This window comes from Simochromis diagramma, unplaced genomic scaffold (genome assembly GCF_900408965.1).
Source record: "Simochromis diagramma unplaced genomic scaffold, fSimDia1.1 OVJJ01000596.1, whole genome shotgun sequence".
Lineage (NCBI taxonomy): Eukaryota > Metazoa > Chordata > Actinopteri > Cichliformes > Cichlidae > Simochromis > Simochromis diagramma.
In genome coordinates, this window is record NW_024387245.1 from 20,730,744 (window position 1) to 20,747,886 (window position 17,143).

At 39.9% G+C, this 17,143-nt stretch overlaps 1 protein-coding gene across 2 annotated transcripts in view; it reads right to left on the bottom strand.

The window, feature by feature from the left end:
* si:ch211-196i2.1 (collagen alpha-1(I) chain) overlaps positions 1 to 17,143 on the bottom strand; it is a 110,891-nt gene that overhangs the window by 36,919 nt on the left and 56,829 nt on the right. For both annotated transcript variants that reach the window (XM_040000035.1, XM_040000036.1), the window contains 22 exons: positions 14,599 to 15,243; positions 12,851 to 12,895; positions 12,489 to 12,608; positions 11,685 to 11,723; positions 11,543 to 11,596; positions 11,407 to 11,460; positions 7,982 to 8,089; positions 7,819 to 7,872; positions 7,314 to 7,367; positions 6,942 to 6,986; positions 6,348 to 6,401; positions 5,871 to 5,915; positions 5,720 to 5,773; positions 4,568 to 4,612; positions 4,406 to 4,459; positions 4,235 to 4,279; positions 2,310 to 2,363; positions 1,785 to 1,829; positions 1,653 to 1,706; positions 828 to 935; positions 471 to 524; positions 63 to 116 (listed from right to left, as the gene is read on the bottom strand). In XM_040000035.1, coding sequence (XP_039855969.1) covers positions 63 to 116; positions 471 to 524; positions 828 to 935; positions 1,653 to 1,706; positions 1,785 to 1,829; positions 2,310 to 2,363; positions 4,235 to 4,279; positions 4,406 to 4,459; positions 4,568 to 4,612; positions 5,720 to 5,773; positions 5,871 to 5,915; positions 6,348 to 6,401; positions 6,942 to 6,986; positions 7,314 to 7,367; positions 7,819 to 7,872; positions 7,982 to 8,089; positions 11,407 to 11,460; positions 11,543 to 11,596; positions 11,685 to 11,723; positions 12,489 to 12,608; positions 12,851 to 12,895; positions 14,599 to 15,243 — 1,884 coding nt within the window. The remainder of the gene's footprint in view (positions 1 to 62; positions 117 to 470; positions 525 to 827; positions 936 to 1,652; positions 1,707 to 1,784; positions 1,830 to 2,309; positions 2,364 to 4,234; positions 4,280 to 4,405; positions 4,460 to 4,567; positions 4,613 to 5,719; positions 5,774 to 5,870; positions 5,916 to 6,347; positions 6,402 to 6,941; positions 6,987 to 7,313; positions 7,368 to 7,818; positions 7,873 to 7,981; positions 8,090 to 11,406; positions 11,461 to 11,542; positions 11,597 to 11,684; positions 11,724 to 12,488; positions 12,609 to 12,850; positions 12,896 to 14,598; positions 15,244 to 17,143) is intronic.

Genomic DNA, 17,143 nt, shown 5'->3' on the forward strand with positions numbered 1-17,143 from the left:
ACATATATATGAACTTGGTAACAAAAAAAGTGTGTATTCAAACATCTTTTGGAGTTCAATACCTTGTTCCCCCTGGGTCCTGGTTTGCCATCACGTCCATCTGGTCCTCTGTTTCCCTTTAAAGATATTAGTGACTACAATGACTCAATCATCTCAATCAGCTGTCCACAACGTCAGCATTGTGGCAATTGTATCTAAATCATATTAAAATCACAGATTATATTTTTATTACACAAAAAGACAAGAACAGAAATAAATCATATTTCTGTTTATCGTTAGCTGTGCTGTTATATGGTGGTGAAACTACATTAGTGACTGATTGTGTGGAATGAAGGACGTGAGCATGTGACACCAAATTTACATTCAGGAGGTCACTGGAAGTTCTGTTACGTAGTTAAATTGGACATTTGGAACAACATATGAAGTCATCTGACATTTTGTGGTGTTCAGACACATAAATCATCACTGACCTTTAACCCACGGCTGCCCTGTTTTCCCTGGAGGCCAGTTTCGCCATCGATGCCCTGAGTGGAAAATATATAAAGTCAGTGAAGCGCATCTCATTTTTTCATTCTCAAAAGGCATGCTTCCAAATAAAAGAGCATGTTATACAATATTAAGCTGTGGCAAACACCATGCCACATAGCTTATTGTGTTTATTATGAGTCTTTTGAACTGTATCATGAAAAAGTTTATTTTTCTGGAGGTTAACTCGAGATTGTTGAAACTCAGGACTGACTTTTCTGCCAGAGCTGAATTTGCACACAGCTTCTGTATCACACTGGGATCTCCATCAATAGGTTTAACCACAGTGCTACACACTGTACCTCAGTGCCTTTAGGGCCGGGCTGGCCTTTGGCTCCTGGGAAACCAGGGAATCCAACGAGGCCCCTCTCGCCCTGAGGACCGCTAATGCCTGTTGCCCCCTGAATACCCTGGAAAAAAAAAAAGTTCAGATTGTTATTAAATCGAGATCTTTTTTCTTACTCACACACTGACTTTACAGCAAATGAGATGTTATAGGAGACCTTTGACATTTTGGGAAGCACACTGGCTGAGTGTGACGGGTTCTTTCCTGCTACCACAAATTAATTTGACATAAATTAGAAGCAAAATGATAAAAGCATCAATTTCTTTGAGTGAATGTCATCTATCCCTAGGAAGCACACATATGTGAGGTCTCACCGCTAACATGACAAACGTCCCAAAAGTTCTCATATTATTAGGGTTCCCGGTGAAAAAAAAATGAAATAAACAGCTGCTGGCAATGAATTTTTAATCACGGCTAATATGAGAAGTGATAATGTGACAGTCACGGTGCTATTAGATGGGATCAGTGTAATAGAGGGTGGCACCGGGCACAGACGAGCATACGGCAGCTGTCTGAGTGAGACAACTTACATCTGCTGAAATCTATAAGCCGACGTGACAAAACATATCAAAAGACTAGAGAAACAATGTAAATGGTCAGAATAGTAACTCTGTGGAGGGGACCAGAAAGGGCCGCAGAGTTTTGCCTTTTCTGTCGTCCAGTTCAAACTCATTTCAAAAAATGATCATTAGTTAAAAACAAACTTTACAGACAAGGAAGGCACATCATTACAGGCTTTATCAGTCTGTCAGTGTCAACAAACAAAGTTTCAGGTTCATACTCTGTCGCCTTTAGCTCCTGGATCACCCTTTTCCCCGTCTGGTCCTCTGTTACCCTGTGAGGGAAAAAATGTTTAAAGGAAAGGCTCAGTCGAGCATGTTGTGCTGTAAATATGTTCGTCAAGAGCACCTACCGTTCTTCCAGGAAAACCCACATCACCCTTTCTCCCTGGTGCACCCTGTCAATTTAAAAAAAAAGGAAAAGAAACTTTTATTGTTTTAATGTGGGGAATGTAAAATTATACCACACAAATCACATTAGTCAATGATTCAGAAGCAGATTACTGCTAAGAACATAGTTTTATACAATCAGAAGATGGCAACATCTAAATGAAAAGAACGTGAAGAGCTAATAAGCAGGATCCAGTAATGAGCCATCACAGCCAGTAGATGGCACTGTGAGGCTGCAGCATTGTTTCCCCTCTCTGTAGCACTTTTAGAGAACCCATGAAAAACACTTTTTATAAGCTGCAAGTGTAAACTGTGAAGTAGAGCTGCTGTGATGACAAAAGTTACAGGAAAAAAGAAAACAAAAGCACCACAAACAACTGAGAGTGAACTCAGTGATCTCTTTGTAACATTCTGTCTGCTCAGTATTTATACATGCAGGTTTATAACTGTAACGTAATGATGTAATGGCTGTTACAGTGTTTGCTCACCATAGGTCCCTCTGAGCCGGGATCCCCCCGGGCCCCCACAGGCCCCACAGGCCCCTGACATAAAAAGGAAACAGAAAACATTAAAATTCGGTTTGGGTTTTTTTTCTATGATTGTTTGTACACTATTGTAAACTTATCATCATGCACATTAAGCATACATAGAAACTATAATATGCATGCTGTTTTAATATGATATCAACTAAAAAACATATTTAAAACACTTGAAATTAAACTGCAAAACAGTTGGAGACTCCCACCAAACGTAAGACTTAACAGATAAAAATGAAGTAGTTGGTTTGTTTCTCACGATGAAAAGCTGGAAACAAAATGAAAAGCACCAGGTGTCTACTGCTAACTTATCTTTCCTAGAGACCTCTCGCCTCCCATCACCTGGAAATCATTCGCTCTTCCCTACCGTGAAGGATCTTCATGACACACCTCAAGGGGAGCGCTCCAAAAAGAGACTCACAAAACAGACCTCTAAAAATATAAAAATCTTTCCTGATCAAAATTTGGCTCATCTCACATTCAAGGTCATCTCTTAGGGCATGTCCAGTCAGCTTTCAGCGTGACAATCTTTCAGATTATTCCCTGGGTGTTCTTTCCTAATCCGGCCATGGGGGTGGGGTCGCAAGGCAATGTATGCCTAGTGCCAGTCCCAAGCCCGGATAAATAAGAAGGGCATCCAGTGTAAAAATATTTGCCAAATCAAACATGCGGATCATTTCTTTGGATGTTCTTTTCTGACAACTTGGATTTCGTGCTCTGTGATTTCAACATGGGCTTCAAACTTGAACAGAGAAAACGTCAACTTCTGTTTCACACTGACAGAATTTCATGTAAGGATCTTTGTAGGTTATGGGAACCTCCAGCTACAACCAAGCAGTTTTTACATGAAGAGTCAACACTACTTTCCAACGCAAAGGCAGAGTGTTAGGTGAGAGGCGAGACAAGGAGCATGTTCATAACTTTTTTCAGCATCTATCTGATTGTACACCAGGAATTCTTCCCACAGAGTCATGCTGTCAGCATTCTATCTACTGCAATGACTTGAGGCATTTGATGGGATACCAGTGCATTCCAGCTTGCCATCTCTCACCGGCTCAGAGCACATTAAAAAAAACGTTGAAGCTTTTTGTCCACACAAACACAGTCTTTGTTCACCACCACTCCCCACGTTTGGCTCTCTGTAATCTGCTACATCATACACCCTGGAGGAGGTTTAGCCCCTTAAGGGGCCATGCTGGAGCTCTACTGAGAGATCTAAAAATGAGAGCTGTGCTAAATGAACGTCCAGATGTGCATGAGAAGATGACCATGAACGTGAAATTGGACAAATTAAAATCAGATAGGTTTTTGATCTTTATGGAGCTGGTCTGGTTATGGAGCAGAATGTTTTAATCACACCTTGTAGAAGAACTAAGATCAAAGAAAACAAAAATGTATCCTGTGCAGAACTGGGATGTGCACACGGGGTTCACCGCCACACTTTCTTGTGTTGTGCATAGACATTATATAGACATCTAGGAGTAATATAATCAACTGCATTGTCATTGTGAGATAAAATTAATGCATTATCCCTTTAAACAGCCTAATATGTTATAAAAAAGAGCTACTGGCTATATATGAATTAAAGCTAATAATGATGTCATGAAACCAAATAGTTTTCAGCTTTGGCCTCTCCATTCTTTCATCTCTTCCTCCCATGTTTCTCTCACACAATTACACTAAGAAGAGACACATATGAAAAAAAACATTGACCCTGTTTTATCAACCCTTATGGCATTACTAAGGGTTAAGACTAAAGGAAAGACAATCAACAAAAACAATGAAATACCCCTTTAATACGCTGCTACTTAACTTTTTTTTCCTCCAGCTAAATTATTAAATGAAAATACCAAACCAGAAAAAGTGAACAAACTTACAGGATCTCCTTTGGGGCCAGGAGAACCCATCAATCCTAGATGCCCCTGTTAAAATGGACAGACTGGCATTAACCTCTTGTACTTCATTTCACTGACAGCTGAGTGAAAGGAGCAGCAACTCAACTGAACTTAAAAGCTTCCATCAACAGTCTTGCCTTGAACTCTACTCACTTGCGGTCCTCGGAGTCCCGGAGGTCCAATCTGTCCCTCGAGACCTGGAGGCCCCTACACAAAAGCAAAGGCAGGTGAAACATTTTCTGTCAAACACAGTGTCTAAACATTTCCAAACAGCTGATTATCTGCAGCATATACATAACCAAGCAAAGCTTATACCTGTGGGCCTTTAAGGCCATCACTGCCAGCAGGTCCAATGTCCCCCTGAAATAAATAAAGAGTTCACACACAGGCGGGATGCAACCTGTTAACTAAGTCTGGGCTTAGACTGACGTCACACATAAAGCATCAGATCAGTACATTTACATTTCCTTTATTACAGAGGAACATTTCACTCCAAATTGTTACATATTTGGATACTGTGCTCTAATTATCTCCATCTAAACTGTTTTAGTGTCACAACCCACATTTTTGGGGTTGGCTGTAGAGATGTCTGCCTTCTGTTGAAAACATCCATTATGTATACAGCAGTTGCCATGTGGTACTCAAAGTGACATCCTTTTATAACCAACTCCTTCAACCACCCAGCCCTAGCAAAATAACCTAAAAAAATGGGTGAAAATCAGCAGAAATGTCAGTTTTCTTTCTGCAGTTTACGTCCAATAATCCAAAACACTGCATCATCAAGAGAGGGGAGTACCATCAGTGTTTACAGCCTGTCATGCTGACACAAACATGAGGCTCTAGCCATGATGTTCTTTTACACAGAGGAAACAGTTGCTGGGTGGGGTTCAGTGGAAAGAAAAATGTCCCTACATGAAACTGCTGGTTTGAGGTAACCTGTCTTCAAGCAACTGTGATCACATGCTGACAGCAGACTGACTGCATATTATTGCTTTTTATCACCATGAATCAAAGGTATTTGGAAGATGGCAACTCACTGTAAGTGGCTGCAGACCTGGTTCTTGTCTTCAGAGCAACAAAGTTCATTCTGCATGGTCACAATATTTGCTTTTTTCATGCTGCATTCTCCAACCACTGTTTTCCCCAGTGTGACACAAATGATACCTAACTTTGTTATCTTTGCAAAATATTAACTTAACTTCTTTTAAATAAAACATTTATTGAAAATTGCTTATACTGTAAATTTGAGAAGTGATTAAATCCTTAAAAAATCCAGTTTAGGGATTTTTTTTTTTTTTTTGGTAATTTCATTATAAATTGAGTATTGTATATATGTGTTTCTAAATTCAAGCAGACAGAGAGAAATATATATTTTTCAAAGTGGTTATTAGTTTCAGCCTCATGAGGAAATCATCTTTAAGTTGCAGGCAAACTGAGCCAAAATAAAGACTTGAGGTGTGACTGTACCCTTGAGCCATTAACTCCTTGTGCGCCAACTCGTCCTGTGGCACCTGGTGCACCCTGTGACACACAGAGACACACACATACATGATTGCAGGTACATCTGGAATTTGCACAGACAGACTAATAATTAATCACTGAATATCCGCCTGCTTACCGGTGGCCCTGGCAGACCTGGAAGGCCATCCAGTCCACTCTCCCCCTGGTAATAAGCACAAAACAGCATGAATAACAGACAAAGAATAAAACCTTTTAATACATTTAAGAATAGAGAAAAAAAAAAAAAAAGCAGGCATCAACACTTGCCCCTAATTTGGCTTTAAGTAATATGAAACCTTTAATTATAGAAAAACATAAACAAAAGAAAATCTGTTTTAGTACAAATTCCATCTGTTTTGCTTGACATAACTACTGTGCACTTGTAGTTTGGCACTTGTAGTTTAATCCTTTCAATGAACAGATCACCACAATAAATAGCAGCAATAAGTCGCAAAAATAGGATAACCCAAAAAAAGACAAAAAAAATAATGCAGGTATTGGTATCCTCATTTATGACAGTGCAATGCACAAACTAAAAACAGGACTATTTGCTTTTAAGGCTCTAAGAACTAGAGTCAGACAGCGGCTCACTCACATCAGGCCCAGGGGGTCCCTCTGGCCCAGCGCCACCTCGGATTCCCTGAGGCCCCTGCAGAAAAGATTAAAGATGTCAGCTTAATAGCAGTATACCATTAAAGTACATGGGGAAGAGTGTATACAAAGAGAGGATTAATGATACTAAAGCTTAGTCAGAGACTCCATTTTCTCGCCAGGCAGAATCAAAGTAAAATCACTGATAGACCAACGAGTAAAGCACAAGTGAATGCCTCATTGTTTGAAACTGAAAGTTCAAAGGGTGCCTGAATTAGAGATTAAGATTACAGAGCGCATGTCCTTTTTTAACAAAGTTTTTTGATCATTTTATTTTTCACTAGTTGGGTGAAATAAGAAATCTATTGGATAAGAACTGTCATACTTTTACATTTTTAATTTTGAATGTATGCGCTGGCATCTTGTCCAGTTGACTACAGAGTATGAGCTGCTTTGTAAAAGAGATAAAGGGAAAACTGCTCCTGGCTCATGATCCACCCTTTTTTCTTTAAAGGAGTTATAAATATCATGTAAAAAAAACAACAACTGAAATTTCTAGTTTTTTGCACATATAAAGCAAACCATAAAAGACACTCACGCGGGGTCCAACAGGGCCTTGTGGACCAGGTAAACCAGTTCCACCCTACACAAGGAGAGAAATTTGAAAACAGATATCTTTATATCCACATAACCCACAAAGCATTATTACCACTGTCTAATATACTTGGTCCAAACAAAATGGCTTCAACTAAACAAAAAACATGGACTCTGCAAGACCTCTAGGAGGTATCTAGCACAGGAAAACCCAACATCCTGCCACTGGATTATTGTCTACCCCTCCTCTGACCACTATTGACAGCACTGTTGACCCAGAGCAATCCATAAACCCAGTGTGCAATCTTTACAAAAAGTAATTCTAATTATATATTTAAGATTAATCAAAAAATAAATACAATTAATCAAAGAGTACCTTCTCGCCAGGTTCACCAATTTCACCTCTTGGACCTCTGAGGCCAGTAAGACCCTGGAGACATTAGCAAAGAACACATCCATCATTTAAATATTTTTTTCTATATGCATGAACATCAATTAATTTCACATAATTGACATGTTTCAAAATAAATGTTTTCCCCTTTGAGCAGAAGGTGCTTAAAAAAACTCATTAAATGTGGATTAAAAGTATAAGAATTGAGAATGTGAGCTTCTTCTGTTAACACTTAAAAACACTGACCTGTGAAAACATTTCTAAAAAAGAAGCCATCACTGCCACTGACACGAAAACATAATAAGCTTCAATTATCTGAACTACAGCGACAGCAAATCTTAACTAAAGCTAAAAGGTGACAGTAAGACTGCACAGAGTCTAAACATGTTCCTGCCAATACATACACATCATTTCACAGCAGTAAATCAAATGTTTAAACAACACTCAGATTGTGCTCCATCAAAAATGGCTGTGCTGTTTTATTACTCACCTCATCACCTTTTTCCCCTTTAGGTCCTCGCTCCCCCCTGTATCCCCACGGGCCCTGAAGGTTTCAACAGAAAACACTCAACATACACTAGTTTACCATCTGTGTCACACTCACCCATACTCTGCGTGTTGTTTAACAGTTAACATAAATAGAATATGCCCACCTGTGATCCAGGAACACCAGGTGACCCCGGCTGACCATCTTCCCCATTGTCCCCATCTCGCCCTGCAGTCCCAGATCGTCCTGGAGGGCCACGAGGACCACGATCCCCCTGTCAGACAGCATAAATCAGACACTTAACGCTCATACAGCAGCTTGCTGGTGGACAGTTTTGATATTTTACTTCTGATATGGTTGTCTTGTTACTTCAAGACAACTATCAAACCTGACAATGTAAAAGATACAAATACGTAATCAAATAAACTGGAACTGCAGCGAGTAAAATCCATGGAGCGCAGAGATTCACAGTGGGAAAGATATTATAAATTATCAGTGTGGACTGTGAAGACACTGGCTCTCCAACTAAGAGCAGCAATTCATCACAAAGACAAGGTATCGCCTATATGGCAACACACTGTCTAGAAGATTGTGCTGTGCAAGAACTCAGGTGGGAAACGATTCACAGTGAATGGCTAAACCATCTGTGCTGGCACTGAATAACACTGCATCTGGGATGAAGAATTCTTTTACCAGGTATGTTTTGTAATGATTTAAATGACAACTGGGTTTTACGAGAGTTGAATTAATTATTGTTTTATACTGTAACCTGCTATTATGCGTTTCCACCAGAGCCAATTTAGCTGTTATGAGCAAGAAGGTCTTAGTTCACTGAAAGTTTCTGTGCTACTTACAAATGCACTATATAAACTTTGCCTGCAGAGGGTCAAAGAGCTGTTAAGTAACCTTAATTAACTGATTTATTCTACAAAAGATCATAAAATACTGTAAAATGACAACAACTACATTTCCCAGAGCCCAGGCTGATGTTTACAACTGCTGTCTGTGTGCTGTTCGCTGTCTGTTTAACGGTCCAAAACCTCAAATATATTCAGTTTACAACAAAAAGCCACAAATTTACAAATGACCTAAGCCGGTATCGTCAAAAAGAAACAAATACGTTCAATCCAGCCCACCAGACGGGTTTGCGAACGGAGGCCTTTCTTTTGGAGTTTCCACTCAAATATAAACCAGGAAACTGCATTCCTGTATATGCTGGTTATGAATCATCTTAAGAAAAAGTAATCATTTAACCTTATCCAGGGATCTCAGTTATCTGTGTTTCCCCCCTCTTACTCAAAAAAATAATTAACCAATTAATGTACAACAATCACATGGGGTGGTTAAGCTAAGGAGTCGTGCTGAGTCTATATGTCAGCTGAAATGCAGCAAAAGACAACTTTGACAGGTTGCCAGTTCATCACAGAGCTAACACACAGGACACACAACACACAACCACACTCTCTCACATCTGCATCTATGGCTACTTTGGAATCGCCAATTAACTTAACATACATGTTTTGATTGTGGGTGGAAACCTGAGTAACAGCAGGACACCCACACAGCCACAGGGAGAACATGCAAACTCTGCACAGCAAACTTTGGCTGTGAGGCAATGCTAACCACTGCAATAGTGTGCCACACTAGTCAAGTCAGCATAATAATGGATAAACATCCAGAATCTCAGCCTACAGATTCAACATGGTCATACTTACAAAAACATACAATGTGTGAATGGCTCCAAAGACAAAACCTACATTTTTATTCAGCTTTACAGGGTTAGACTGATGGACATGCTGCTCTCTCATGAAGAGCATGAGAAATCATTTTGATTTTCCAGCTGCTGGAAACATTCCTGAGAGTTTCTGGTCCATATTAGCTTGATAGCATCACACAGCTGCACAAAGGTGCGCTGCTGGATTAAGGCTTGTGACAGTGGAGGCCATTTAAGTGCAGTGAACTCACTATCATGTTCACTATCAGACCAGTGTGTGAATGGGTGGATGACTGGATGTGTAAAGCGCTTTGGGGTCCTTAGGGACTAGCAAAGCGCTATACAAATGCAGGCCATCTACCATCTAAGAAAGAAATCACTTTGAGATGATTTGAGCTTTGTGACATTCAGCATTATCCTGCTAGACGCAGCCATCAGAAGATAGGTACTGTGGTCATAAAGAGATGGACATAATCAGAACTTGTACTCAGGCAGGCTGTGGTATACAAAAAATGTTCATTCAGAACAAATGGACCCAAAGTGTGTCAACAAAGGATCCCCCACATCATTACACCATGACCAGCCTCTTGAACAGTACTAATATAGTATTGTTTAGGTACTATGTTAATAGTACCTGAACTAATATAGTAATAATACTATTTGAAAAAGATTATTATGCAAAACAAGGACTTTTAATCCATTTACATTTCATCAGTTACTCTGTGTTCTTTTGCTCTAATAGGATTTTACAAAGAGCCTTTATTTGTGATTTTTTCTAATGTCAATAACACATTTGAATTTTCCATGATTGATGCTGACACACCCCAGCATTGCTTACAGTGCTGATGTATGATTATTTTTGCACAAACAGCAAGGTGCTTTGTCAGCGTAGGCTACACAGTCACTCAGACACAAACAAACACAAACAGTAGATCAATATTCTCTGCCACATGGGTCCAAACATTTCAGGCAGCGAAGGTGACTGAGTGTTTCCAACAATCCTAAACCACACTGTTTCTCATCACCCAGCTGAGACCTCACACAATAGATGCCCCTGGCTTTCAGTTTCCATACAGTCAGAGCCCACTTCCAGGACTCATGTTTATGTATTTTGAGACTGTTTTTGAGATGGATGTAAGATTTACCTCTACCTTAAAAAGCCATTCACACAAACAAATCAAGTCAGAGTTTTTTAGATTTAATAAAACCAGGCAATAAGTGACAAATAACGAGGTCCCACTGAGATAATGTGAAACTTATGACATAACACAATAGAAAACTTGATTAACTATGGTTCAGCGTAATCAAATTTACTCACAGAAAATATGCAATGTCTTAATTTTGCAGTTAAAAAAAAAAGTTTTTTTCTCTAAATATGAGAATGGTTACATCATAGGGAGTTTCATGCACACGGGGTTTCCAAACACCCACTCCCTTTAACCGCACTCACTCTGCTCAACCAGCTATGTGACGCTTAATTCAAATTAGCACTTAATCGTCCACAGTGGACTTGCTCAATACCCAACATTGGCTGGTTCGCTTTGATGAACCACCCAATGTTTACAGCGACACCAAATGTGTCAGCTTTTACTAAAAATGGGTGTGTAACTTTTGTGATTTAATGATGGCAAAGTGGACACAAATTAGAGATATTCATCACATTCATGACTAAAACCAAATAATAAGATTAAACATGTAAAGAGGATGTTTCAGGACAGGCTTCATGTATTAATATGTGTCAGCTCATTGCATTTGGTATTACATTTACTGCCGGAATTCCATCCATCCATCTATCTCAAGTTATTTTCTACACGTTGACTTTGGCATACTAAATCAAATTTGTGGCCTTACAGCTTACTGCTGGGTTGTTTGCTTACCATCTCTCCTGGCATCCCTGGTCTTCCTCGCTCCCCAGGTTCACCAGGTGGCCCCTGTGAAAGAAAATCACTAAATCACATGGGAACATGTTTGTAACATGCACTAAGATACTGCTAAAAAGAACTCATCTCTAACCTGTCTGCCAGGCCTGCCCATTTCTCCAGGTGGTCCTGCGGGGCCTTCTCTACTCTGCAAGCTCACAGAGAAGAAACCCGCCTCAGATTCACAGAAACAAACGAAACACAGAACAGCTTTTAGAAGAGAACAGCGTACTTACAGGCCAACCTGCAGCAAGCAACTGGTAGAAACTGGTTTGCTGCGAGAAAAATGGAAACACACATTAAGTAACAAATAGTGACCACAGCAGGTTGTCCACATATAGTAGTTCAAAGCACACACTGTAACAAATCGCCTTCACAAACCACTAACAGACTTTTATTTCTGTCATCTTTTTTCAATAACTGACTTGAAGCTCCCCATCATGCTGGCATACTATATGCATGTGTGTATAAGTACGTGCCTTATACAACACACAGCTGCGTCCAATGGAAACAGATTAAACAGATGAGGACAGATCATCAACTTGCATGCATGATAACCGAAGGGTTAAAGATTTCACATATAGTCTGGAAATCTGGGTTTAAGTAACATCGAAGATCATTTCAAGTCCTATGTGTCCTTTAGGTGACTCACAATAAATTATATGAGGGCAAAGGAGAGAGGAACATATAAAAACAACTTCTTTGAGGTGTTCTGTACTTGGTGCCTTGATGTTTAATGGAAGGCCAAGAAAGCAGTTGATAAACCAACAACAGGTTTCCTCTTGGGGGTCTTTCTGTGTGGAGTTTTCACTTTCTTCCAGTAGGTACTCTGGTTTGCACCCATGGTCTGAATGCATGCATGTCAGAGTAACCTATGATTCTAAACTTGCTATAAGTGTGAATCTAAGAGTCTGTAGATGTCTGTGTTAGCCCTGTGGTGTCCTGGTAATCTGCTCAGGATGTACCCTGCCACTGGCCCTGCACTTTGCAATATCGGTGGAGCAGGCTAAGCTTAAGTATTATATAGCAGAACATTTTACCTGGAATGCAGCCCATTCCTCAGCAGTGTTCCTCCACAGGTAGAGGGTTGGTAAACCTGGCGGTCCAGGAGGTCCCCTCTCCCCCTTTTTTCCTTGTCTTCCTTCAGGACCTGTCTTACCCTGTTTGTGAAAGATAAATCAATTTATGTGGTAAATAATATATTAGTTCTTGTTTTATTTAAAAGAATACTGAACTTTGGCATAAATAACCTTAATGGGAGTTAGCAGAAGTCCACTGTGGACGATGTCTTGGATTGAAACTGAGGTTTAAATATTAGATACCATCTGAGATATTATTTCAGAAGCAGCTTTAACCTAACATATCATCATAACTTACTAGGTTATAAACAAGCTTCGGTTACCTTATCACCTTTAAACCCAGGGAGGCCAGGCTCACCAAAACAACCCTGTGGAAACATTAACTCTCAATAAATGAAAAAGACAAAAGCAATGAGGATAAATCAGCTGTCACGACACAAAACAGTATTTATCACCAACTTTAACAAGCCACAGATACGTGACAGTTTATCCCTGACATTTAAGACTTTTCTACTACTTTGTAGAAGCAAAAAAGTTGACCTGATAATACTCGATCCTTGTAAAACCTCACAGCTTGTGGCACATTGAGGACCAAAAGGTATTCATTTTACAAGAGCTCCCTCCCTACACCTACAACAATAAAACACTTTAAGATAGGCGTATCAGGTTATACTGTTCAGTAACGCTGTTGTAAATTGATAGGAACTGTGTGTGGCTTCTTTGGTGCTTCCTGTAGGATCTGGAAAAATTCAAAAATTTGGTAAATCTTGATGAATCTTTCAGGATTACTCTGCCTATGTTATGGATTCTGACCAAGTCTGAACACTAATTTACAGAAAGTTTAAGTCTGCCATGAATCTTACTATAATGCTCGCTGTGTATCTCTGTTACCTAACGCCTCCTTGACACATTAATTAATCTGGATGAAACTCACTATACAAACTGCCTAGGGTCCAGGATTATCAACATCCACATAGATTTTGGGCATTAGTTTTACAACACTGAAATCCTTACAAATCCTCAAATGTGAGTCCAGAATTTTTGACAACTTAAAGCTTGCAATGCAAATTGATGGAAGGAAGACTGTGTAATCACTTTTGAAAAGTTTGAATATAATAAGTTAACTCATCTTTAGATTGACATTAGTGAGAGCTACCGTATGTGGTTATCAGGCAATTGATGTGAGTCAAGAAAAATTATCATCAGAGGTTTACATAGGTGTTGATTAGAGTTTGGATTTGACAGCCAGCCTTTTGAGTCATTTTGATAAATCCTTTAAATACCTTTATCAATTAATTTTTGCAGCCAGGTACTTTCCTGAAACATGCTTTTTTCTACTTTGAGATAGGATTCAAGATGATCAAGAAGAACCTGTTGTGCCGCGTATGTGGACAGAAAAGCCAACAGGACATTTTCCCTCATGTTCGGCTGGGTCTAATCACATTAATCGTGCTGAGTTATTCTGTGGATTTTATGGCAGCGTGACTCCAGACGTAACCAGATGTGATGTCTGCTTTTGGTTCTGTCTACCCTGCAGTCACAGTTAAGACCCACTTCTTAAACCAGGTAAGTGTTCCAACTAGACAGTATGACCTGACTTTACTCCTCCCGACCAATCAGATAACTTGGAAGCCAAAGGGTAATCCTGTCATATTGTGTAATGCTATGACAAACAGCTGAGACTCCCTAAGTGCGAGCGCTCCCATCACAACAACAAAGACATGTGGATCAGCGCATGTTTGAAGAGTGTAACCACCCCTAATCAGATTCATATGGCAGCTGATGGAGAACAGCGCTTGTAAGCTGTAAAAGCAAACAGTCGTTATACTCTTTTCATTCACAAAGATTTTTTTTTTCATCTCATCCAACAATGGACCGATATTATACATCCAATTTACTTTTAAACAAACAGGAAGGCCTTTGCTTTGATAAGCAAAATGAATAAGTTGAATAAACTCTGCCAAAAATTCTCACTGAGATATGGACATGAGAGAGAGCAAACTACAACAGTTCATACAATAGAATTAAAACGGGTTTTAAAGAGCAATGAGAAGACCAAAAGGCCACTTACTTCCAGCCCAGGCGGACCCATTCGGCCAGGTGGGCCTCTCTGAAGCCGGTACATTTTGCCATCTGAGCCCAAAACCAGGTTTCCATCTCTAGACACAATGGCTACAGTTGCAGGGCGGCCTTTTTCTGGTAGTCTGCCTTTGTGCTCACGTCTACGATCAAACTGTATGGAACTCTGCGTGGTGCGGGAGCTCCCCTTAACATCAGGTAAAGGTGAAATAGTCATGGTCTCTTTGCTAGAATCTGTGGCGGATCTGGGATCTGAAGGAATCTTAGGAGGTGCAGGAAAACCTAGCGAGGGCTTCTTAGGAGAACCTCCAATGTCCAGGTCTATTATATCATCTGAAGGCTTTCCAGGAAACAGTGATGAAGTCCTCCCATTAGAATCTTTCTTCTTCTCTGTGGTAATGTTTTCCTCCATGTTTTTAGATGATAGTTCAGGTTTCCCTTTCTGGCTTCCCTTAGGTCCATTCCTGGAAGGTTTTAACCGTGGGTTCACTTGTCTGCCATTTTGGAAGATCGTATCCAACAAGTCAGTGTCCTCATCCACCAAAAGGACACCCCCACGACCTACTGAACCTTTCCGATTGGGTCTAGAAGGGACCGTCCCATCGCCTCGTGAACTTTCTCGTCGCAGGAACGCATTCTGTCAAGAAAGAAAACAAGAATTGGGGCTCACATTCCATCTTTTAGACATCAAAGCAGGGTTTTTTTGGTTTGTAGCACTGTTTGATGTCAGCACTGTATGAATCTTTCATTGTTTGGTTCTGCATTATTGTGGTGGAATGTCTGATGAGCTTTAAAAATACTAAGATAAAAATCAGCCTGGTGCAGTTTGAAATGTCCTCACTACCATTACCATCAGTCAATAGAAACGAGAACAATAGCACACTGACAGTAGAGACCCTGTTGATGAGAGAAACCAATGTCATGACAAGTGGACAAAAGCAAAACACACCATATAATCATTGTCAAATCAAAAGCTCTTTCTGAAAGCTGTCTGAAAAAAAAACACTTTTTAAATGAACAAAAATTTATTATGTAATAAAGAAATGTTGGTGTTGGGATGGTTTTAAATCCAAATGACAAAAACCCACATTTTCCCCTACTACAGGCCTCTACCCACAGAAAAAAACACTTTACTGACATCTGGCATTATTTCATTTTATCTGCCTTCAAGTTAGTTAGTTACTTTTAACCCATCTGGCAAATAAAAATGCACACCACCACAACTGATAATGGCATTTATTTTCAAAATAGTTAAATACGCTGTCTCTAATTAACATTTCAACGGGTTACACTGAGATCCTAATTGAACCCAAAACTATTAAGAACTTCTCTTTTCGGCACTTAACCTTTCCAAAGTGCCACAGTCTCTGCTCTTTGACCGTTACTGTAGGTCAGCCATCACATTTCTTACAGCATGGTTGGGATACCATTGCTCTTGTAAATAATGACAATAAAGATCTCCTCACCTAAACTATAAAAAGGAACATTTCTGCTCAAATTCCACGGCTTTACCTACTGTGACTTCTGCTATCCTCCAGCTGATACTCAGGTTAAAGCACGTCTATCTCTAGTTGGATCTTCGTCTTGGGTTTAACATCAATCTTGACAAGACTGAGTAGTGCCTTTATATTTACAGCAGCTGTCTTTGCAGACTGTACTGTAAGAAATTTTACTTCAGTACAGACTCTAGACTGGAGCAACATAGGCTCCCCCTCTGTATCAAACTCTGTTTTACACCTCCCCACAACAGTTTATACAGTTTAGAGCTTTAATCGACTGCTCTTTATTCTGTAATCGTTTGTACTGTAAATCAGCTTTGCCAGCTGTCAAAATGTGAACTTATACATAGGCACGCACGCACGCACACAACAAAACAGAGCAAAATGCTGGGCCCTAGGGAATGGAGAATAGTGGGAGAGGCCTTTCAGGGGAAAGGGACCACAGGGCTATAAATTTTGTTTGATGACCGTAATGGGCTGAAATGGAGAGCACAAAAGCGGAGCTAAGAGGCATATGGGAAGCAGAAGGACAGGAAGAGCAAAAGGAGGCGGGGGTTTACACATTGTGCAAGGGTCTAACACAAGATACAATTCAATAATCTCTCAGAATAGACGGCTTTCTACGCCAGGTCTATGTAACCGAATCATTTATAGGAACTGGTCATCTGGAGATACACAGACGTCTTGATCCTGGTACATTTGTCTATCCTGTAAAATAGTCAGATGTCTATTCATATTAATGTACAGAATTCACCTGCTTGCTGCTACTACTGCACATTCACCCAGTGTGTGTGTGTGTGTGTGTGTGTGTGTGTGTGTGTGTGTGTGTGTGTGTGTGTGTGTGTGTGTGTGTGTGTGTGTATATATATATATATATATATATATATATACATATATATATACACACACACACACACACACACACACACACATATATAGTTCTTCCTCTACCCCCCCCCAATTTTTGCACATGTCGAGGAGCGTGTCAGGCTACATTTCACTGTGTGCTATACTTGTATAACTATGCATGTGACAAAT